The sequence below is a fragment of the Octopus bimaculoides genome, chromosome 3, assembly GCF_046866305.1.
Source record: "Octopus bimaculoides isolate indiv1 chromosome 3, ASM4686630v1, whole genome shotgun sequence".
NCBI classification, from domain to species: Eukaryota; Metazoa; Mollusca; class Cephalopoda; order Octopoda; family Octopodidae; genus Octopus; species Octopus bimaculoides.
The window spans coordinates 10318050-10343316 of NC_142930.1; the positions used below are offsets into that span (position 1 = coordinate 10318050).

The 25267-nt window shown below is 37.3% G+C and overlaps 1 protein-coding gene across 15 annotated transcripts in view; it reads left to right on the plus strand.

The window, feature by feature from the left end:
* The window catches only part of LOC106883935 (eukaryotic translation initiation factor 2-alpha kinase 1), a 60593-nt gene that overhangs the window by 13084 nt on the left and 22242 nt on the right, over positions 1–25267 (plus strand). For all 15 annotated transcript variants that reach the window (XM_014935080.3, XM_052966643.2, XM_089348546.1 and 12 more), the window contains 9 exons: positions 1927–1972; positions 3478–3531; positions 7367–7495; positions 8718–8842; positions 10565–10602; positions 12081–12150; positions 19731–19814; positions 19988–20081; positions 22756–22819. In XM_014935080.3, coding sequence (XP_014790566.1) covers positions 1927–1972; positions 3478–3531; positions 7367–7495; positions 8718–8842; positions 10565–10602; positions 12081–12150; positions 19731–19814; positions 19988–20081; positions 22756–22819 — 704 coding nt within the window. The remainder of the gene's footprint in view (positions 1–1926; positions 1973–3477; positions 3532–7366; positions 7496–8717; positions 8843–10564; positions 10603–12080; positions 12151–19730; positions 19815–19987; positions 20082–22755; positions 22820–25267) is intronic.

A 25267-nucleotide genomic window follows, 5' to 3' on the forward strand; every position in this document is an offset into this window, starting at 1 on the left:
TAGCCATAGTCAATAGTCTAGACACAGTCTCTTCCAGTTTAACTTACTCTTAATACACTAAAGTTGAAACCTTTGCTGATGATCAAAAAACCTATCAAAAATGTTGCCACATTTATTTTTTACATCTTATCTGTATAAAGAAGTTACAACAAGGTATTTACCGTGTTTTGTTTTGTTTTGTTTTTTTTTATATATTTTGGTCACAATGATGAGATTGTGGCACATGGCCTTTGTGGTCCCTCTGAAATCAATGGAATTGATGTAGATGATGTTTCTGATCATCAGCAAAAAAATCATGGGCAAGGAGGGTATTCCTGGTGGCTGACATTCTGGCAAGAGACAAGACAGAATATGGTGCTTAGAGGAAGTGCTCATAATGTAATTTATGAGATTAAAAACAGAACTGTGAATCAGATGGGACTATGTGGAAAAGGTATGAGACCAGTCACCTCCAAGGAACAGAAGTCACTGTAATAACAATTGCAAAGACAGTAAGAACATAGTGTATCTATAGGTCAAAGTTTATAGTGACTATGTGCCAGTCAATCAGGATATCTGTGGATGCAATCTAGGATGACAGTATGTGCAGCAACTGCTCCATCTCAAATGTGGGAGCAATATTCCTGAGAGCTAGCAAATATTTGAAGTTGTAGTATTGTTCAAAAGGCCAGTCTTTGAGATGCAGTGTTTGCTATGTTGTGTGTGTGAGACCACCAGGAGAGATCATCAGTGATTGTAAGGCTTAACATTTGCAGCAACTTTGGCGGCTTTAGTTTTATGATGTCCATGGTTATGGGCGGTGGGAATACAGGAGTGCTTCCTTCATAAGTACAGTTGAAGGAAACAAGATTGATATGACCCCACTGGAGAATGTATTTGAGGTTTCTGTTTGTGAACCTTAGTTTTAGCATGGGATGTGCAGGTTGCATGTGATAACTAATGTGGATATGGAAAGTTAAAGAGTGAAAGGTGGTATCAGCTGCTTCGTACATTGTTGGAAGTGACTGTAAATATGTCATTGTTGTACTGGATGCACACAAGAGTTGAAAGAATGTGGAGTCTTAAAGAGGGTTCCATCAGCACATCTAGTAATGATCCAATCTGACTGGGAGCTTCTGAACTAAAAGTTAAGAGGCAGATGAGATTCTCTAAATCAGCAAATGTACTCAGTCCCTATTTCTTTTATATTTTCATAATTTTCACGTGAAATCGAAATCAAGTTAAATTCGACGACTGGCACCCATGCCAACGTCGTCTCCTTCATTGGACACGAAACTCAGCTTGCGAAGACTTATTGGGGCAAGCGAAAGCGAACTCATGATGGCACCTGTGCCCAGTGTCACCTTTCTGGCACTTGTGCCCGCGGCATGTGTAAGGACTTTCGAGCGAGTTCGTGCCAATACCGCTGGACTGGCTCCTGTGTAGGTGGCACGTAAAATACACCATTTTGAGCGTGGCCATTGCCAGTACCTCCTGACTGGCCTTCATGCCAGTGGCACGTAAAAGCACCCACTACACTCTTGGAGTGGTTGGTGTTAGGAAGGGCATCCAGCTGTAGAAACTCTGCCAAATCAGATTGGAGCCTGGTGTAGCCATCTGGTCCACCAGTCCTCAGTCAAATCGTCCAACCCATGCTAGCATGGAAAGTGGACGTTAAACGATGATGATGATGATGACATTTTCAAATAAAATTCAAAGTGAATAACATGTTGCTAGACAAAATACAAGCAGGACATATTCTCAAATTATGAAAATATATTTTCTCATCTATAATGAACAGTGTCACTAGGTCGTTAACTTAATTTTATTTTTATTAAATAGAATGGGGTTTTTTTGGTGGGGGTGCTTTTTGCTTTTTTTAAGCTGATGAAATGTAAAAATATTTAGAAATATATGCATTAACTTTCTATTTGTCTCCATTTTCAGCTGCAAAAGAAAAGGCTTACTCCTCTGAATCTGGTAAAAAGTGATGGTTAGTACCTTAGTTATTTTATTTTGGTTTTTGTTAATTTATTCTGTTGTATACGTTTTTAGTAAGAGGAAGTGTAAATTGGAGAAGGAAGTGTAAATTTTTACACTTGAACATCTGTGAGTTAACATCTTTAGTTAAAATGTGTGGCAGTGTTGGTGGTAGTGAATTTATGAGGGATGCAATTCTGGAGAGGAGGATTAGAGAAAATTATTTAGTGTAGGACCAGACAAAAGATACAGCAAAGATTACAAGAAGTGGAAAGACAGGATGTTGGTTTGTTTACATCCCAGTTCATCAAAGAGACCAATAGAATAAGTACTAGGCTTTAAAGACAATTTCTTCAACTAAACCTTCTCATGAGTGAAAAGATTTAGATTGATTACAATACAGTAATCTAATCACATCATGTGTCCCACAGAGATAACAAATCTGTTATCTTTGTTTAATATGGGAAAAAGCACCAGATTACTCATAGTAATTCTGACTGAAAATTCAATCAAGATGATGTTTTAGTTTCATATATTGTTTTACATGTGTTATTTGTTTAAATTTTACTTACTACATTATATGTACAGGGTGCGATGGGTAAACTGTTACCATTTTATATTTTTAATTTCGTTCATGCACATTGCATTGTTTGTTTTTGATTTTGTCAACTACACAGTATAGTAGGGTCAGTTGGGCATCGTCTGTGAGAAAAACAGCCCCATGATGCAATTCACTCTGCCAGAAATTTGGAGATAACATGCTGTACTGCTTGGCATTCACACCAGAAGCTCCGTTGCAAACATTTCAGAGTGTTTGGGTGTCAATCTGAGAACATGTTCTGAGAGTGATAAAAATCAAACATCCAGTCAACATCATGGTGTTGCAGTGATCACTAGTGATTGCGATGTTATGCCTCCATTCATCTTCCCACATGGCCCAAACTCAACACGGAGGCCTTCATCAAGTGCCTGGAGGAGGTAGTATTGTCCTGGGTCAAGAGGGTGGCTGCTGGAAGACTCTGTGTCTGGCAACAGGACTCTGCACCATGCCACACATGCAGGAGAACCCAATTATGGCTGTCAGACAAATTTCTGCAACCACATCACCCCTAACATCTGGCCACCTAACTCCCCAGACTGCAACACCCTTCATTATTATGTGTGGGACACAGTTGAGCGAAAGACCAACAAAACTCCTTGTAACACCAAAGATGAACTGAAGGCAAGGATTATGGCAGCATTCACCAACTTAAACAAGGAGACCATCCAGAAGAGTTGCAGGAGATTCTGAAGTCAACTGGAGGCTGTGGTTGAAGCCAATGGCGATTTTATTCAATAAATTTACTCTTCAGTATTTCAAGATATTTTTATGTAATTTTGGTAAATATATCTGTTAAAATGAGATAGTTATTTTCATTTTTGAGTAACTTAGACAACAATTTATTCACCGCACCCTGTACATTGATAATTTTGATACTCTTTTGCCAAACTTAAATTCATTTATTGTTACTTCTTTAGATTGGAAAAGTATGTTTAAAATTGAAGATACTAAAAAGGTGAAGAAGTTTGATGGTAAGTCTGTAATTATATTTTAATAAGATAATGGTGGTTATGACTTTCTCTGTGATGTTGTTGAGTTGTGATAACACCATAAAAGTCTTAGGGATAAAATACACTGAAATAGTTTTTTTTTTTTTGCTTTTTCTTGTCACAAAAAAATAGTTTTAATTCAGCTCTAAAAGTTAATGAAATAATGGTCAATTTTACTTTTTGCAACAGTAAGCTATACCACTTTTTAGAATCTCTCTGCTTAGAGTTTGGTAGACTCAACTACTGAAACATAAGTATCTTGTTATAGATAACTCAGTATGTTAACTGCTTATAATATACAATCCTACTTAACTAAATTTCCTTCATATCCTACTCTATTGAGTTTTAAAAGAAAGGTTACAATGTAGAATGTAGTCCTATGCATTAAAAAGATGAAGTGCATTTGTTAATAGATGTTGTCCATGTTGTTGTCAATATCTTACTAATCTGTATGATACTGTCTTAAATAAGCATACAGTTTGCATGGTTAAATTTTATCAGCCCTCAGAAACATTATCATCATCAACAACAACAGCAACTACATCTCACTCAAGCCCATTCCCTACTGTTTAAAAAGGGATTCTATAACAGATATTCAAAGAGTAGCTGGAAGGCCTGTCAAATAAGGGAAATTTCATCATTGATGATCATTAGATAGAACATACTGGACAGAAACCAACGAGGAAGTTTTTATATAGTCACTCACCGTGCCAGAAATAGCAGCCAAATTTCACTCAGATCACATCCTACCATCTTTCAGTTATGGAAGCTAAACCTGGAATTGAGGGGACTTAAGATAAACCTAGCAAAGATGAAAGCCTTAGATTGTAGAAAAGAAGACAGGACCTTGGTACCTTCAGAGAAATGATCTTGCTCAATATATTGAAAAGGGGAAGGTATGAATTCTCTACACTATATTCAATATAAGCTATGAATACACAAGTGATTTAGTGGAATCACTGGCAGATTATCCAAGAATGTAAGCTTCATATGAAATAGATGTACTGGAAATTGAACCTCTTAAATCCCAGATGGTTCATTAGAATGGTGCTTTTTATGTGCCACCAGCACGGAAGCCAGTCAGCTGTTCTGGCAGCGATCACACTCGGATGGTGCTCTTAGCACTGCACTGGCACGGGTGCCAGTCATCGAATTTGTGAATTTGATTTGATTTTGATTTCACTTGCATCAACAGATCTTCGCAAGCAGGGTTTAGTGTCCAATGAAGGAAAGGTACGCATAAGTGGGCTGGTTACACCCCTGGCATAGGCCACAGGTTGTCTCACTTGGCTTGCCGGGTCTTTTCACGTACAGCATATTTCCAAAGGTCTCGGTCACTAGTCATTGCTTTGGTGAGGCCTAATGTTTGAAGGTCATGCTTCACCACCTCATCCTAGGTCTTCCTGGATCTACTTCTTCCACAGGTTCCCTCAACCACTAGGGTGTGGTACTTTTTCACACAGCTATCCTCATCCATTCGTGCCACATGACCATATCAGTGCAGTCGTCTCTCTTGCACACCACATCTGATGCTTCTTAGGTCCAACTTTTTTCTCAGGGCGCTTACACTCTGTCATGTATGCACACTGACATTACACATACAGCAGAGCATACTGGCTTCATTCCTTGCAAACTTACGCATGTCCTCAGCAGTCACGGCTCATGCTTCACTGCCATGTAGCATGGCTGTTTGTGCACATGCGTCATACAGTCTACCTTTTACTCTGAGCGAGAGGCCCTTTGTCACCAGCAAAGGTAAGAGCTCTCTAAACTTTTCCCAGGCTATTCTTATTCTAGCCGCTACACTTTAAGTCCCCTCTCCCCCGCTACTGACTTGGTCACCTAGGTAACTGAAGCTATCAACTACTTCTAGTTTTTCTCCCTGGAATGTGGTGGAAGTTGTTCTTTGCACATTTTCAATGTTTATTGCTCCTGAACATCTGCCACATACAAAATTCTAACTTCCTAGTTAACCTTCCTTTGATATTGCTGCACCTCTTATGTGTCCATAGCTTGCACTGGGTACATCTTATAAAGTTTCTACCTACACCTTTTCTACAGATCGAGCAGGGCCATGTACCTGTGCTTTGTCTACCTTCCTACTTATTAGGACTTTGGTTTTAGCTAGGTTGACTCTAAGGCCCTTCGATTCTAATCCTTGCTTCCACACCTGAAACTTCTCTTCTAGTTCTGATAGTGACTCAGCAATAAGAGCAAGGTCATTAGCATAGAGGAGCTCCCAGGGGCATCCTGTCTTGAATTCCTGTGTTATTGCCTGGAGGACTATGATAAATAGGAGGGGGCCAGAGGACTGAAAAAAGAATAAGGAACATAAAACGGAAATTTTTTTAAACTGACAAACATATTCAACATGATCTACAGAAAAAGGTAGTAAAATACCATACAAAACGACTAGTATTGCTTGACTTGTTGATGCACACCTCATCACACAATAATACCAGACATACAAGATTAGACTAGACAGCAAAAGAAACACAATTTGTTCAGCCTGCAGCCCACAGAATAAACTACTGCATAGTTTTACAGTGTTGGATGCGCCAGTGTTCTGTCCAGACATTCATTCTTCAATCTACGTAACTTACATTTACTTAAGCAGGAGTGTCAGAGAATGTATCTAGTCAATAACAGAGTTCTCTCCCTTACATACAAAAGACTCCTTCTTAGTTCAGTCACTAGGATGCTCAACTGACTTGCTTGTTTCTTTTCCCATTAATCTCATCGAATTTTAGGAAAACCTGACATCGTTTGAGGTAAATCCAGCAGGTTTCCTTGAATGTTTCTTAAGCCAGAGACAATTCATACAGTGAAAACACCCCTTCTCACCAGTTCCAAAAATGGCCAAGGTCAGTTTAGCTGTGTCCACATGGGTCAGATGGAATTTGTTGAAGCTGACTTTCTGCAACCAGATGCCCTTCTTATTGCTAACCCTCACTTGTTTTCAAGTAATGTAATATTTCCACATGACCAGATATGTTTTCATGGATGATTGGAAACAGAGGACAGCACTTGCATGATGGTGACACTCATTTACAACCACCACATAAAATCAGGGCAAGGAGACAGTCTCACACACATACACACACGCACACACACACACATATACACAAACAACATGCTTCTTTCAGTTTTTTGTCTACCAAATCCACTCACAGGCCTTTGATCGGCCCAGAGCTATAGTGGGAATTATTTGCCCAAATTGCCATGCAGTGGGACTGAACCCAAAACTATATGATTAGGAAGAAAATTTCTTACCACACAGCTATATTTATGTAAGTATGTTTACATACGAATTGACCCTCTGCTTTCTCTTCTTTTTTCCACTTCTTCTTCCAAAAAGACAGAAACCAACAAACAAAAAACTCACTTGTTCTGTTGTACAGAAAATAATTGAAATATAATCTATTAGACATGTAATGTAAACTGCAAAGATATACTGTTTAGCTGCAAGTCAACTTTGGTTCTAGCCCAGACCAGCCCATCTTTTTAGGAGTATCTATGACTACACTATCCAATTTGTCCTTCATTAAGACAGTAATGTTTAATATAAAAGAGGTTTGACTTCTCTTTCTAGCAGTTTTCTACTTAATTCCTTATAAGATACATTTAGCATGAACGTGTTGAAGAGTTATATCAAGGGTTAGCTAAGAAAAGTCAACCGTCGTCTGTTCTTGCTAACTTTCTCTTCAACAAATATTGTTTAACATCTTGGTTTATTTGCCAATTCACAATTGCTGGTTTATTCTAAAAATTTCATAATATATTATTTTACTATCCATTTGGGTAATTTATTTTTCAGGTGTTGACGATTCCAAAGCACTGTTGAGTCACAAAAATTCATCAACCGATTTTGTTTTGGCAAGTTTGCTGGAATTTCTGTGTTCAATACAAGGAAATGATAAAAAAGCATCTCAGTCAAAATTCCAGGGTAAGTTAACCGTGTAAATCTTTGCTTTTAATTTCACAATATAATGTCCATTAACTGTGTTTCAAATTTCATCATGAAGACATTCATCATCAATCAGCATCATCATTTAAGATCTGCTTTCCATGCTGGTGTTGACTGGAACTGGTAAGCCAGAGGGCTGCACCAGGTTCCAGTCTGATTTGGCATGATTTCTACTGCTGGATTCCCTTCCTAACACCAACCACTCCAAGAGTGTAATGGGTGCCTTTTAAAAACCACCAGCACAGGTGCCATTTACATGACACTGGCAATGACCATAATTATGATTTCATGGGTGCCATTCACATGACACTGACAGCGGCCACGACTACGATTTCATTTGGCCTAACGAGTCTTCTCACACACAGCATATCGTCAGAGAACTCGATCACTTGTCATTACCTCCATTGGGCCCAGCATTTGAAGATCATGCTTCACCACCTCATCTCATGTTCCCTCTTCAATTAGAGATCAGCATTTGTCCTCATCCACATGCATCACATGACCATACCAGCACATTCGACTCTCTTGCACACCATATCTGATGCCTCTTATGCCTAGTTTTTTTCTCTCAAGACATTTATGCTCTACATTAGTGAAATTAATTGTGTAGGGATACCCATGGCAAACCCCTCATCTGATGGTAACATTCCGCCTTTCAGGGTCAATGAAACAAGAACAAATTGAGCATTGGGGTCTCTGTCATCAACTTATCTCCTCCCCCAAACTTGTACCTGTAGTAGAAAGGATTGTTATTATTATTAAGGTAGCAAGCTGGCAGAATCATTATTGCATTGGACAAAGTGCTTAGCAGCATTTTTTCTGGCTCTACATTCTGAGATCTAATTCTGCTCAGGTTGACTTTGTCCCTTCAATCTTTTCAAGGTCAATGAATGAAGTACCAGTTAAGCACTCGAGTTATTGTAATCGACTAGCCTCCTACCCAAAAAATTCAAGCCTTGTGTCTATAGTAGAAAGGATATTACATAGTTTATACACCCCAAAAGAATGAAAAACAAAGTCGACTTTGGTAGAATTTGAATTCAGAATGTAAAGACAGACAAAATGCAGCTAAGCATTTTGTTCAGTATGGTGACAATTCTGCCAGCTCATCACGTTCTTTAGAAATATGATAATAAAAGGATAAATTGTATAGCCATTGTTTCTTATAGATAATTTTCATAAATCTTTTTTTTTATTCCAGATATATCCAGCTTCCTAATTGATAAAGATTTGCTAAGTCCATCAAGTACTCTGGATGAGTTTCAGGGTCTAAGAGCAAACATTTCTAAGATCCTTTTTAATCTTTTATTTTTCAAACAAATACATGTAAGTATGCATTACATTCTTATATCTTTATTGCATACAAACTAATTGATAAATTATTCTTCATGGATTTTATTGTTATTGAATATATCTCTGTAACTTCACACACACACACATAATTATATATTTAATTGTACTAAGGTTGTGAACTGGCAGAATTGTTAGCACGCCAGGCAAAATGCTTACCATTTCATCTGTCTTCCCATTCTGAGTTCAAATTCCACTGAGGTTGACTTAGCCTTTCACCCTTTCAGGGTTGATAAAATAAGTATCAGTTGAATACTGGGGTCGATGTGATCAACTTAACCCCTCCCCTGAACTTGTTGGTCTGGTGCCAAAATTTGAAATCAATATTTAACAGCATTTCATCAGTAAATAAGCTACACACTCAACATTCACCATGTGCTTTTCTGTGTTCTCTCATTTATTTAACTTTTGCAGGAGGTGTCTATCTCTCCTTAGCTTTCCTTTACTATCAACATGCAGCACTTGTATCTAGCATGGGTTGGACGATTTGACTGAGGACTGGTGAACCAGATGGCTACACCAGGCTCCAATCTGATTTGGCAGAGTTTGTACAGCTGGATGCCCTTCCTAACGCCAACCACTCCGAGAGTGTAGTGGGTGCTTTTGCATGCCACCGGCACGAGGGCCAGTCAGGTGGTACTTGCAATGGCACAGGTGCCATCACGATTTCGCTTTCGCTTGCCCCAACAGGTCTTCGCAAGCCGAGTTTAGTGTCCAATGAAGGAGACGACATTGGCATGAGTGCCAGTTGTCGAATTTAGTTCGATTTATGAGCACAGTTTCATGCATACGTCTGTTAAATCAATTTTTTCAGTCTATCCCTCAAGGGAAAATTGGACATTCAACATATGCACTCATTAGAATATTTAATTATATTATTTCATCATCATCATCATCACTCTTTAACGTCCATTTTCCTTGCTGGCATGGGTTGGATGGTTTGACCAGGGCTGGCCAGCTGGGGAGCTGCACCAAGCTCCAGTCTGATTTGGATTTGGTTTTTATGGCTGGATGCCCTTCCTGCTGCTTGCACAGCATGTGCCGAGTGCTTTTAACATGTCACTGGCACAAGCACTTTTACGTGACACTAGCATGATTGCTTTTATGTGGCACCAGTATAGGACTCCTGCAGGCCAATCCTCTTCACCAGGGGATGCGGCCTTAACAATTCAGCTATGGAGGACGGGTCTTTACTCTAAAATCAGAATATTTTGGCAACTGATAATCACATAAATAACTTTATGGATGACAAATGTTGGGAATGTTTTTATGGAGTTCATTATACCTGTAGAACTTCACTATAGAAACAGATGAAAGTTGTCATAAGGTAGTTGCTGTGAATTTTTAATTGAGCTTTAAACTGGCTGAAATCTTGGGTTAGTAGCCATTGGTTCTTCCAGACATTGAAGAGAGCGAAATTTTATGCACATTTTTGTAAAACGTATCTACTTGTAACAAACTCCAATGTAGCAACCAGTCTTATCTTGTCAGTTGAAGGATGCAGTTACTTTGAATCTATTCCAAACATTTCTTTTGTTTGAATAAATTATACATTGATCTAAAAACTATTTTTATATGCTCATATAAGTATAGATATATATTACATGAGTATGATATCCAGTATTATTGTGTGAAGTTAAAAATTAAAGTTACATTTTTAAAGCTGATTTTATAAATGTTAATTTCATTTTTTTGCAGGTTCCATTAAATAAATTACCTCAAAATATTCAAATATAGTAAGTTAAAGTTTTATAAGTTTAAAAAATATTATTATTTATATTTTTGTATAACTGTTAGTGTTTTTTTTTCTGTTTTGTGTTTCTGTCTTTTGTTTTGTTTTTTTAAGCTGCATTGTTTGTGACAGGACACAGAATAACTGTTTGCTTCCATTATTAGCTTGAACTGAATGACTCAACTGGAAAAGCTAAAGCATTTTCCATTTTAAAATACTTTCATTTGTCAATTCATCTTTCATTTGCACTTCAGTTTGCTCATCCCAATACTCTCAACCTCTTCCTTTTTCTCTAAATTCAAAATTTACCTCTGCTTAAAGGAGCTACAAATGTTGGGACTCAAAGAGGGGATGACAGGGGACTGAGACTCCTGGCAGTTTTCTGTTTGAAAAGACATATCAAGCTAAGTCAAAGTAGGGTTGCCCTTGCATATAGGCTTCACCCCTGCATCCCTCTCCAACTGAGCATTCTTAATCTTGCAGGCTCATAGTTGCTGGTGCCACGTAAAAAGCACCCAGTACACTCTGTAAAGTGGTTTGCATTAGGATAGGCATCCAGCCATAGAAACCATGCCAAAACAGGCATGGAGCCTGGTCAGCTCCTGCCAAACAGTCTAACCCACGCCAACACAGAAATGGACTTTAGATAATAATAATAATAATGATGATGACAACGACAACGATTCCATTGCTTCCTATGACCACTGCTAAATAACCTGAAGTTCCATCTTCTTTATTTAAGTGTGTTGATTGATTGAACTATAGTCAAAGCTATGCTGATGATTTTTAGCAATAAGTCTGCTAAACACCTAACCATACTAAAATGTTTACCTTCATCAACCATCCTTCTGCTTCTGTAAATTGTAAACCCAACATTCAAAAGAATTGTAAACAAAAAAAAATATTATTTTCAAAAGCTTGGTAGCTGTCCTCTGGTAATAATTCCAGCTTTTTATCCCTGCCTGAAATCACTACTAGGAAATCACCTGGAATGCAAAAGACCATTTTACTCAGAACACTGCTACAAACTAAATTCCTTCTTTCCCAATTTGCTGCCAAGTATTTTAGACCGTTGCCAAACAAATTTCAACCAATTTGGATGATTTTGGTATCTTCCCACATTCAACTTAGATGGCTTTTTAGTTGAGACCATACTGCAAAAGCCAGAACCTTTCTTGTGTTGTCAGTTTTGCAGCCAAATCAACAGTGAACACAAATATTTCCATGAAGATAACTTATAAGTAAATGTAGGCTTCTAACAAGTCTGAGTTGAAGAGTGCAGAAGTTTAACTGATGATCATGTTAGAAGTGAGGTGTAATAAAACCTTGGGAGAGAGTAACCAAGATGTTAGGGTACCATTATGTTGTCAAAATTAATTGACGGAAACAAGTCAAATGGAGTTTTAAAAATGTACCTGCAGTTTTTATTACGTAGATAAACTTTTTTGTGCTTTTCCTTTATTCAATTTTTTAAAATTCCAGTGAACGCTATAAACTTGAATTTGATGATGAAGGTCATATTGGCAAAGGTGGATTTGGCTCAGTGCGTAAGGTAATTGACTCCAAGAAAATATTTCACAGACAAAACACAATTTGTCTTTAATATTGTTTATTTTAAATATTCTTTTTTCTGTCAGACATGTTAAACCTTTTCAGCTATATTCTAAGTGCTGTTGTCGTTGTTGTTGTGGCTGCTGTTGTGTTGTCGCTGGAACTGGCTGTGTCCTGTGTGCTCAGTGGTTAGACCTCAAAAGATACAACTTGTCTTTAACCCTTTCGTTACCAACCCGGCTGAAACTGGCTCTGGCTCTGAGTACAAATGTCTTGTCTTCATAAGTTTTTAATTAAAATCTTCCACCAAACCTTAGTCACAATTTATGTTCTTAACACTAACTGAATGATAACGAAGTTAGTTTACTAAATTCTTTGTTATATTTAAAGTAATTGAAAGAAACACAGAACATCTCAAAATAAATACAGTAACGAAAGGGTTAATATTGTTTATTTTAAATATTCTTTTTCTGTCAGACATGTTAAACCTTTTTCAGCTCGTGCTAAATATCATACATATTCTAAGTGTTGTTCTTGTTGTTGTTGTTGGACTACATTATTCAATGTCATTTGTTTTACATATTGGTAGGGTGTAATTTGAAAGATATTTAACTACTATTTCTTGCAAGTTACTCAGCAAACTTAAAGCTTCCTCAGCTTTAAGTCAAGATTCAACTACTTCCTTTTGTAAATAGCTCACCCGGTAGGGTTTTTCTTTTACATTAGCCCATGATTCACATATATATATCTTGCATATAGAAATATCCCTCTATATCCCCCTTTTCCTTCAGTGGTAATGCGTATGTAGGCAAAAGTTAAACAAACCATGAGACAAGAAACTGTCTAATTGTCTAAATACCTTCAAATCTTCAATGGTCCACAAATATATCCATTCATTTGTTTAATGTCTGTTTTTCTGTACTAACATGGATTCAACATTAATTCTGAAAAATTTGTAGAATACATCTATGGCCCACAAATTGCTCTAAGTGGTTGATGTAGTTGTAACGTCCATGTGAAGAGAGGTGACAAGAATGGCTCCTTAGTACATCACACGGTCGATATAATAAATATAAAAAGGATAAATGCATATGAGTGCGAAAAGAAAAAGAGAGACACAACCAGGTAGAATGTTTAAGAGGAGACTTTATTGATATGTTAGCATGTGTGTCTGTGCGCGTCATGTATCTATACTATAAAAGGCAAATCTACTCTGTGTGTGTGTATGTTTAAAATTCATACATTTACACAATTCAAAATTTCTTCGATTAAACAATCGCAATTAATATTCTAAATACAATAAGTTAGGTCACTGCGTCATTTTTTCACTCCAAAAAATTCCTAATAGCGAATAAAATCCTTAATACTACACAAGTAAACATTTCTCCCTAATAAAATCTAATTTCCTCTTTCTAATACAAATCCATTCAACTCCTACTTTCTCTTATGAACCTTTACGAAAAATCCAACAACAAATACAAAAATAAAGGAAGGAGAAAAAGAAAACTATTTCAGTATCAAATCACATTTTGATACTGTAATGACAGATACTAAAAGTACATACAAAATTACTTTGCCCCTCTAAAATTAACTATTTCTATTCCTCTTACACATCGTTTCAATTGCTACTTTCTCTTATCAACGTTTACGAATGATCCAAGAAAAAAGACAAAGAAATGAAAGAGAGTGAGAGTCAAATAAACAGACACACTGCCAATCATACGTAAATACACACATATATATGTACCTATAGTTACCAATGACCTCATTCTAATTGGCAGGAATTATAAGTTTACTTTCCATTTCTAACACCATCATTTACCAGCGAGACATCTTTCTCAAATACGATCAACAAACATTTATTCCCTACAAACTGAGTTTTTTTTGAAAACCTTTTCGTAAATCTTGAAATTAACACCCGCATCATTACCTACCTAACCCTAACACTGTAGTGAAAATCGTATGGGTGTTAATCTGAAAATTTAACAATCTTTTTTAAAACACTTTTACTTACTAACATCTTTTTTATTTAGTGTGTGTGTTGCCCATATATATATACACTTAAGACTTAGTTGTGGGTTGCGAGTTTGATCGGCAGAGGTCATTATTATTATTATTCATTTATTATTATTATTATTATTTTAAATTTTTCCCACAACGGCGGCTTCAGGCAGGTGGAGAATAGTCGATTATATTAACCCCTGTGTTCAACTGGTACTTATTTTTTAGACCCCGAAAGGATGAAAGGCAAAGTCAACTTCGGCGGAATTTGAACTCACACACTCATACATACAAATATCTGTCATTCTCTTCCAAATACGATCGACAGTCAAACATTTATTCCTTACAAACTGAATTTTTTTAATATCTTTCTTGAAACGTATTTACTTACTACCATATATAGACACAGAATACACATTAATACACACATACATACAAATACCTGTCATTTTTTTTTTAGTGTGTGTGTGTGTGTGTGTTGCCCATCTTAATATATAATGCTGAAGTTCTGTACTTACTAACATTTTTTTATTTAGTGTGTATGTGTTGCCCATATATATATACACACTTAAGACTTAGTTGTGGGTTGGGAGTTTGATCTGCAGAGGTCATTATTATTATTATTCAGATTAACACCCGCACGATTTTCACTAGAGTGTTAGGGTTACGGTTTTTGGGTCAGGGTTACGGTTTTAGGGTTACGATGAGGGTTAGTCTTACGGTTACGGTTTTAGGGTTAGGGTTACGTAATCGTACAGGTGTTAATCTGAAAAATCACCGAAATGTGAAAACTATCGACCCTCCCATCTGTTATAACTTTTGTTATTCTGTTTAATATGTACATAGATTATGCCTCCAAACAAGAGAGCTTGCTGGGGAAAGAAAGCAACCGGTTTAAAAAGACAGCAACAGACTGCAGCAATTCATCACATTCCAGAAGTTACTTTGAACATAATGCAAAACGGTGCATCATCATCTACTGCCCAATCTGATAGAATTCTGCCAGAACTGTGTAGCAACAGATCGCCAGCAATTGCTTCATCAGAAATTGCCGTCATACCTCCTGCGAAAAGGAATTACCCTGCTATGTGTAATCAAGGCAGCGCAAAAAGTTGTTTTGCACAAGCATTTGTATAGCCAATTAGACGGATGAAATTTACGTACATTTAATAATGTTACACAAAACAGCCTTCAGACTTCCCCTATTAATTTCGTCTTTTGAATTATGAACATATTTACATCATAAGGGTTTTTTCATTGTAAGGCTTTCTTTTTTAGTTGATTTTCACCTAGCAAGACTTATCGTAGATGGCGTAATAAGTCACACCCGGACAACGTCGGGTTATACTGCTAGTACATAATAATAGACAGGCCGTCATGAGAACAATGTGTATGTCTGTGCATAGGCATGGATGTATGCGTGTGCGTTAAGTACAGCGCATTGAAAGAGTCTGTAATGAGAAATTGGAAGAATGTTCAGACACAAGAATGATAAATGCCATTTCGTAGTCAATTGTACATGATAGTTGAAATGCTGTATCAAGAAGTTGCGGCAATGATGCAGAGCTGGTTGTGGCTGTGATGCTGCTGTCTGGGTCCCTTGGTACAGGAGTTCTCGCAGGTTGTATTTTCTGTTAACCATGATGAAGTAATTCACCGACAGTGCTGTATGAACCTGTGTGGAGGTGTTGGTTGCTCTGTACGTAGAGAGATGATGTTGACATTAGGATGAAGGCGATCTTTCGATACTAATCCTTTTTTTTTTTTTTTGTCAGCGTTTGTTTATATCAATTCGGCATTTTCCGTAAGGGAAGGGGGAAAGAAGGGAAGAGTTTCTTTGTTCTGTTAAGCAGTAAACAGTAGGGAAAAAGAAAAAAAGCAAACATAAACACACACTCTCTCTCTCTATCTATCTATCTATCTATCTCTCTCTCTTTCCCCCTCCCTTTAAAACACATGTCAGTTATCTCTCGGCTTCTCTCTCGCTATCTATTTATCTCTCTCTTTCTATATATGCATATATCCATACATATATGTACATACATACATCTATATGTATACATACATGCATATATGGGTACAGGGCATCACAAAAAAACGTTAAACTATATATATATATATATATATATATATGTACATACACACACACATATATATATACATACATACATACATACACACCAAGCTTTATCTATCTCATTACCTCTCCCTCCCAATCTCCCTCTCTATATATATATGTATACATACATACATACTGTGTTGTCGCTGGAACTGGCTGTGTCCTGTGTGGTCAGTGGTTAGACCTCATAAGATCTGAAACCAAGACAATTGAGATGATGTGAAGCTGGAGTTTTTATAGGGAGCAGTCAGCTCAAACTGGGGTTTAGAGCAGACTGTCTCACGTGACCTTATTTGACGGCTGTGACTGGTTGGGTTGCATATTGGCGCGCGATAGAGCAAGAGACAAATTGCACCAATACCAACCAATCAGAGTAGTGGACACAACAGGGTCCAAAATGCGGCCAAAGACTAGCTGTTATCTACTACGTCCATATTTATGTATATATAACAGAGAGGCAAGTGTCTGCTACACATTCATAACTGAGATACTTTTAGCAATGTGTATGGCAATGTTTTGGTGGGATATAGAAATATTTATGTATTACAGATTTTTTTTTTATTGATTAAAATTTTTTTTATTAAGCAACATTTTTACAGGAAGGAAAAAAAAGATATTAAAAGTACAAAAGATCAAATTATTGAAAACAACAAATCCCAGAACTAACTCATTAAGGAAGAAAAGAAAAAGAAAAGGCAGTGGGGGAATAAGCAGCAAAAGATGGGGAATAGGAGTGAGGGAGTAACAGGTTGTGCACTCCAGTCCAAATAGCGTATTCATCCACACCTTGCAAACATAATTGCAAAGGTATGGCTTCAAAGAATGGCCAGCGACACTTACTACAGCAGCCACCCCACCTTATGGGGCTCGTTTCTCAGATGGGCTGCTGTTATCCCAACTTTGTGGAGAAAATCAGCAGTGTGGAATCTGAGGATGCCTGAGGTCTTGACAGTGACTGGTACAAACAGATAGCGGCCAGTCAGGCTCCTGTACTTGTTCAACTTTCTCTCTTCTGTATTATGGGTAGGGATACCTGGGTTTACAGCCAGTGCAGTAAGGTTGGAGCTGGAGAATGTAGGATACATAACTAAATTCTTAAAATTATAAAGACACCATTTCCATGCCTTCAACCTCAAAAGATCCATTGTAGTAAACCTTAATCCATTCTAAAAAACACAGTAAGAACACATTTAATCATTCAATTTTTGTATATTTACTGGTTGTTGCTTAACCACAGAGACTGCCCTATATTGACTGTTATTGTTTAGCATCAGATCTGCTATGAATGAACAGACCCTATAATCAAAGGCATTCTAGTCACAACCATTCTGAGCTTTTTTTTTCCAGATATTGTGCATCTCATTATCATCTCCAGTCTATTTGGTCCACTATTGCATACATTAGGTCCTCTCAGGTGTGCTCAGAGCCTTCATAAATTTGTTTTATGTAGGTTCGATGTGATCTACAAATATTTGTATACCCATCCTTTGGTTCCCAAAGAAGAATATCGTTGATCTTATATGTTGCTCTCCAACAATCTCCAATGAATCTTGTTCTTCTCTGATGAGAGATGATATTAGTGGTAATATAGAGAAGTTCTTTCGTAGCATGTTGTCTCCAGGAGATGTCCAGAGCAGCTCAAAGCATTCTTGTATAAGTTCCATCAATTTTCTTTCCATGATGCTTCATTAGTACCCATGTTGTACATCTATATAACATGGATGTTATATGGACAGTGTATCTAAAATTGTGTTAACTAATCAGTTGTGCCCTTCCTTTGGCTCCTGTTGCTTGTCAGTCAAGTAACCATTGTAAAAGTTCTTTCATTAGTTCAATTCCTTTGTTGACTTGTGTGTATACATTCTCTCTTTCATTCTTTTACTTAATTCAATCATTGAACTGCAGCCATGCCAGAGACCACCTTGAAAACTTAAATCGAATAAATCGATCTCATCAGTCTCTTTTGAAAAACTGCTAAGTTACAGGGACATAAAAAAACCAACATCAGTTATCAAGCAGTGGGGAAACAAAGACACACACACAAAACAGGCTTCTTCAGAGATTCTTCTACCAGATTCACTTATAAACATTGGCCCTTGACTATAGTAGAAGTGATTTACCCAAGATACCACGCAGTAGGACCTACCTCAAAACCATATGTTTGCAAAGCAAACTTTTGAGCACACAGCCATACCTAAACATGTGTGTGTGTGTCTGTCTATGTGTCTGTGTGTAGGTATGGATAGGAATAGATATAGTCTTAACATTGTCCATGAGATTCATTCCTGTGTACCTCTACCCCTATCACCAGATGTCTTTCACTCTTCCCACTACTGCAATCTTGCAATCTTTACCCTTCTGTCATTTTCCTACCTCTCATCCCTTCCCTACTTGCTGTACTGCCAGTCACCACTTCCTCTTCTCAGCCACTTCTGTTGACATCCATCTCTCCACCTTCCTCCCATTCATATTTACTATCGATCACCTCTCTGCTCTTTTTCAGTATTTACAACACTCACCATTTCCCCTGTCTCTAACAGCCTCTCACTTTTGCCCCCATACTTTTGCAGCCTTTACCCAGTTACCCTTCCTGATCTTCTATTCCCCACACTATCTTTTATTCACCTTATAGATTGAAAGTACACTCTGGCACCTTGTCACCACTATCTTTATCTTTCTTTCCAACTCCACCCCAATCATTGAGACCCAGCCTTGTATATTGCAAGGTACCATCCTTTCTATCATTCTTTAACTTCTCAACACCTAACATAAAGACACTTCACTCCCAGCTAAGTTGAAGGGGTTCTTGCAAACTATATAGTGACCTTACTAGTGGTGGTGCCACAGAAAAAGATACCCACTGCACTCTGGAAAGTGGTTGGCATTAGGAAAGGCATCCATTTGTAGAGACTATGTCAAATCTAAGACACTACAGCGAATCATGATTCTCTAACCCATTGAATCTTGTGGAGCTGTCCAACCCATACCAGCATGGAAACTAGGTATGAAATTATGATGATGGCATATATTCATGCACATTCAGAGTATGCACCAGGCAACCAAGAAGAAAACAGCAGGCCTCAGTTCGGCCATTAAAATAATTGCATTCCAAGATCAGGTGATTTCTGTCCTTGCAACACACCATGCCTACAATGGTAGCTCCAATAAGTTTTTGATACTGTTGGGGTTGCTAGCAGGTCTATCATTTTTGTAGTTCTTGACCATATCTAAATGTTTTACAAAATAGAATAGTTAATATTTAACAAAATAAATTATAAAACAATTGTCATAGGAAATATTCTGCAGTTGATAATTCATTTTTGCAGAAATTAATAAAAATTAATATCTATTTGGAGTACCAAAGCATTACTCATTAATGTATTGAAAGAGAAAGAGAGAGAGAGAGACTGACAGTTAATTTCCTGCATTAAAATTAACTCTTAACTATTTTCTTATATCAGGCAATTAATAAACTAGATGGACGACATTATGCTATCAAAAAAATTTGGCTAAAAGATAATGACAGCACAATTGAAATAAAGCGAGTAAGTATTTATGAAATTAAGCATTAAACAAATAGTATGATAATTACTGATAGTAATTGTGAAGTTGTTATATTTGATATTTCATATTTGGAATGTTATTAACAACATCATGTAAAAATTTTTTTATGAATATGAATAATGGTTTGTTTGCTCATTCCCATTTTTTTTTCCAGATACTTGATGAAGTAAAAACTTTAGCTTGTTTGAAACACAAAAATATTGTTGGGTATAATTCTGCTTGGCTAGAACAAGACATTTTTATGACAGGTAAGTTCAATTTTCTTTTGCTTTTAATTCTACTGCAGATTGTATAAAAATATAGAATAAGCAATGTTTTCTTAGATTTGAATTTTTTGTACTGAGCATTAAAAGCATTCCAGGGCCATAACCATCTTGTCTTCCTTTAGGGATTTGTAGGATTGCATTAGCTAATGAGTCCTTATGGAAGGCAGTGTGTGATGTGAGGGAGATTTGGTTACTATGTCTAGCAGGTTGCACAACCACAAACTATATCAGGTCATCCCATAAGTTCTGTCCGAATTTTGAATAAAGAAAACAAGTGATTAAATATTATATTTAATTGAAATTTAATCATCAATGTACTTTCCCTGATTATCTATGACTTCCTTCCATCTATTTACAAGCTTTTTAATCACATCAATGTAAGACTCTTTTGGTTTCAAAGCGAAGAACTCTGAAATATCAGTTTCAACCTCCTCCTGGCTTGCAAAAGTTATGTCCCCCAAATGATTCTGTAAACTACGAAATAAATGGTAGTCTGAAGGAGCAAGGTCGACAGAATAAGGTGGATGAGGAATTTTTTCTCAACCAAGCTCTTCGATCTTCTGTGATGTGATCTTTGCAGTGTGGGGTCACGCATTTTCCTGATGAAACATCACTCCTTTTCGATTCACTAAAGCAGGTCTTTTTTTCTTCAAAGCTTGGTTCAAACGCTCTAAATGCTGACAGTAGACTTGAGCATTGATTGTTGCATTAGGTGGTAACAATTCAAAGTGAATTACTCCTTTGCAATCCCACCAGATAGAGAGAACCTTTTTCCCATGAAGTTCCCTTCTCAGTTGTGGTTGAGCTTTTCCCCTTTTACCAAACCACTGTTTACGACGTTTAACATTTCGATAGAAAATCCATTTTTCGTCACCAGTCACAAGTCTATCCAAAAAAGGGTGAAATGAGTTCGTGAGAATGGAGAGAAGAGCAGATGTCAACTCAGGATTTACGGTTGCTTTCGGACAATTCATGAAGCACCCATTTTCCAAGTTTAGGAAACTTTCCAAGTTGTTGAAGATGACGATGAACAGTTCTATGGTTTGAATTCAGCTGTATTGCCGATTCTTCAACAGATGATGCAGGATTTTCTTCAAGTAATGCCTTAAGGAGCTTATCATCAAACTCAACTGGATGTCCCATTCAATCTTCATCTTCAAGGCTGAAATCTCCACTTCTGAATTTTGCAAACCATCTTCTACATTCATTCATGCATTCTTTCCCATAAACTGAGTGTATGTTTCGAGTCACTTCGGCTGCAGTTTCCTTTTTTGTACTCATAAAGCATTATGTGCCTCAAATGCTCTTTGGATACTTTCATGTTAGAAAGGGTTTTAAAGAAAGAAATTTTAATTCTATTATTCTGTAAAATAATATTTAATTAGTTTAAATGTACACAAATGCATAAAAATAACTTTTAATTCCGTTAGACATGCTAAAATACTATTAAATTTCATTCAATTTTAAAAAAGGTAAAATCGGACAGAACTTATAGAATGACCTGATATAACTCTATAATGTAATTGTGTTGAATGCACTGCTAACTGAAAGATATCTAACTATTTATGGAAGGAAAAAGTAGTTGCCACTACATTGAAAGACAAATTACTCCTCAAATTAATATTGTGCTAAACACTACTAAACTGACTACTGCCTGTATAATGTCATGTAGCCTTAAAAATCATTATTCATCATTACTAACACAGGTTAAGTCGACTTCTCTGTATTAATTAGACATGCACATAAAACCCTTGTTTATCCTTTATGGTTTCATTCTCTGAAATTTAGCTGTGTAATATTGATTTGATTAATGTCACTATGGCATTTTTTTAATCTACAATTTACTATCATTGCTACCAGCCTGTATTACCAGCATTGCAATCAAATCAAAAAAGTTAGCTACCCGCTAAATGCCTTCCTGGCTTGTAATGTTGAGTTCGGGTCCCCAACTGAAAATAAAACCAGTTGTAGACCAGAATCCTCCTATTTAGAAAAAATATTTTATCTTTCATTCGTGTATTATATCATCATCATCATCATCATCATCATCATCGTTTAACGTCCGCTTTCCATGCTAGCATGGGTTGGACGATTTGACTGAGGACTGGTGCAACCGGATGGCTACACCAGGCTCCACAGAATAAAAAATGAATTAGAAAACTAATGGTTTCTTACATTAGCATAGGTCATAATTTAGTGGTTTAGATAACCAACTCTTGGTACATATCTGGTATTTGTTTTATTGACACTGGATTTCTTGCTCTGGCTTGCCTCAGGATCATGTCAGTAGTGTGGAGAGCATCTGTGAGGTGCTGTGCAAGCCTTATTGGACCTAAAATTTTAGGTTGTGCAATCAACTATCTGATACCCAATCAAGCAAGTGGGTACCACAGCAAGCACAGAAGCTATGGACATGAACTTCGATGAAGCTGACTACTAAAGCAATAACCACACGCACAGACATTGCTGATATTTTGCATGGGCAATGGTCAGCCATCCAGGATGAAAGCAAAGTTAACTATGATAGGATTGAATTCCAAACATAGAGGTAACTAAAAATGGGAAAGTATCCTGTTTGGTTCACTAATGATTCTACCATTGACTGTTCTAAATTAACAAAGAATATTTCTGTTTTACAATTCATTTTTTTTTCCAGGTCCATCAAATGAAGGTCCAGAGATGGAACGTTTTTCCTACTCAGGTTTAGCCCCTAATGCAGGGTAATATATTTTATACTAACTACTATTATCTTTCGTTCATGGTATTACTGCAGTTTCTGTAGCATAATTAATAACTTTATTCTATATACGTTATATTATATTATTTTATCTAGTTCTATTTATTTTGCAACTGGTTTCATCATCACCATTTTAGCATCGATTCTTTCATACTTGCATGCGTCAAACAGAATTCATTGACTCAGATTTTCTACAGCCAATTACCCGTCCTGTCATCAAGCTTCACTTGTTTCCAAGCAAGGTAATATTTCTCCACAATCAGACGTGTTGCTATGAAAGATTGGGAGCAAATGGCACCATTTGTATAATGGTGACACATGTTTAAAATTATCATGGCAGGCTTCTTTTCAGTTTCCATCTCCCAAATCCATTCACATGGCTTTGGTCATCCCAGTGGTGTAGTAGAAGACACTTACCCAAGGTGCAAAGCAGTGGCACTGAATCTGAATGCACTTGATTGAGAAACGAACTCTTTCGCAACACAGCCCTACTGGTGCCTGTTATTTTTATTATTTACTCATACTACTGACCGAGACCTTTGGAAATGTGCTGTGTGTGAGAAGACCCGGCAAGCCAAGTGAGATCGTTGCCAGTGCCCCTGGACTGGCTCTTGTGTGGGTGGCACATAAGATGTACCATCCTGAGCGTGACCGTTGCCAGTACCGCCTGACTGGCCTTGTAGGGTTTTCGAGCGAGATCGTTGCCAGTGCCCCTGGACTGGCTCTTGTGCGGGTGGCACATAAGATGTACCATCCTGAGCGTGACCGTTGCCAGTACCGCCTGACTGGCCTTGTAGGGTTTTCGAGCGAGATCGTTGCCAGTGCCCCTGGACTGGCTCTTGTGCGGGTGGCACATAAAAGACACCATTTCGAGCGTGGCCGTTTTCGTGCGGGTGACACGTAAAAGCACCCACTACACTCTCTGAGTGGTTGGCGTTAGGAAGGGCATCCAGCTGTAGAAACTCTGCCAAATTAGATTGGAGCCTGGTGTAGCCATCCGGTTGCACCAGTCCTCAGTCAAATCGTCCAACCCATGCTAGCATGGAAAGCAGACGTTAAACGATGATGATGATGATGATGATTTACAACATAACAAAGCTTTGTGTTGTGGTTTATAATTTTAGAAGTTTACTTATTTAGATTTTTGGCTGAAAACTTAACCAATATCATTAATTGATTGTTTGCTATTTTACAGTCCTCATCTTTTCAAACGGTTATGAATATTAAATGTGAATGGGATGGAAAAGCCATTAGGGATTTTATTGTATGTATATTATTTGATAGTGGAGATATGAGGTTTAGTGGTTAGGATGTTAGACTCATGATCATAAGATTTTGGTTTCAATTCCTGGACAAGATGATGCATTGTGTTCTTGAACAGAACACTTCATTTTGATGTTGCTCTAGTTCACTCACATGGCAAAACTGAGTAATCCTGCAAGAGACTAGTGTCCCATCCAGAGGAGAACATATGCACCACAGAAACCAGGAAACTGGCTCTATGAGTTTATATGACTCGGGAAGGATCCTTATCCTTTTATCTATATTATTTGGTTCAAGATCTTTATGAAAAAATAGTAGGGATAGCAATACTCTTCAAGAGGGTGTAGTAAAATATCTTGCTAAAAACTTCAGAGGAGATTGTTCATTTGTAGTAACAATAGAAAAGCTAAGGACAAAACATGATTGCAAAGTTGAGTTTATTGTTGAATAAAATCAGTTAAGGATGTGGATTCCTGATAAGACACATTATCTCAGATATAGAATGGAAATAATTTAAGTTTTATTGGTTCAAATTCTAATTCTTCATCTCAGGTGATATACCTTCAAGCATTTACAAAGTATTTTTTTTAATTATAGTTAGCTAAAACCAAAGTCCTAATACCTAGCTAAAGCCAAAGTTCTAATAAGTAGGAAGGTAGACAAAACTAGCTAAAACCAAAGTCCTAATAAGTAGGAAGGTAGACAAAACACAGGTAGATGGCCCTGCTCAATCTGTAGAAAAGGTGTAGGTAGAAACTCTATAAGATGTACCCAGTGCAAGCTATGGACACATAAGAGGTGCAGCAATATCAAAGGAAGGTTAACTAGGAAGTTAGAATTTTGTATGTTCAGGAGCAATAAACTCTGAAAATGTGCAGAAAACAACTTCTGTCACATTCCAGGGAGAAAAACTAGACATAGTTGATAGCTTCCGCTATCTGGGTGACCAAGTTAGTAGTGGGGGAGGGTGCGCTGAAAGTGTAGCTGCTAGAATAAGAATAGCCTGGGCAAAGTTCAGAGAGCTCTTACCTCTGCTGGCGACAAAGGGCCTCTCACTCAGAGTAAAAGGCAAAGTGTATGACGCATGTGTACGAACAGCCATGCTACATGGCAGTGAAACATGGGCCGTGACTGCTGAGGACATGTGTAAGCTCGCAAGGAATGAAGC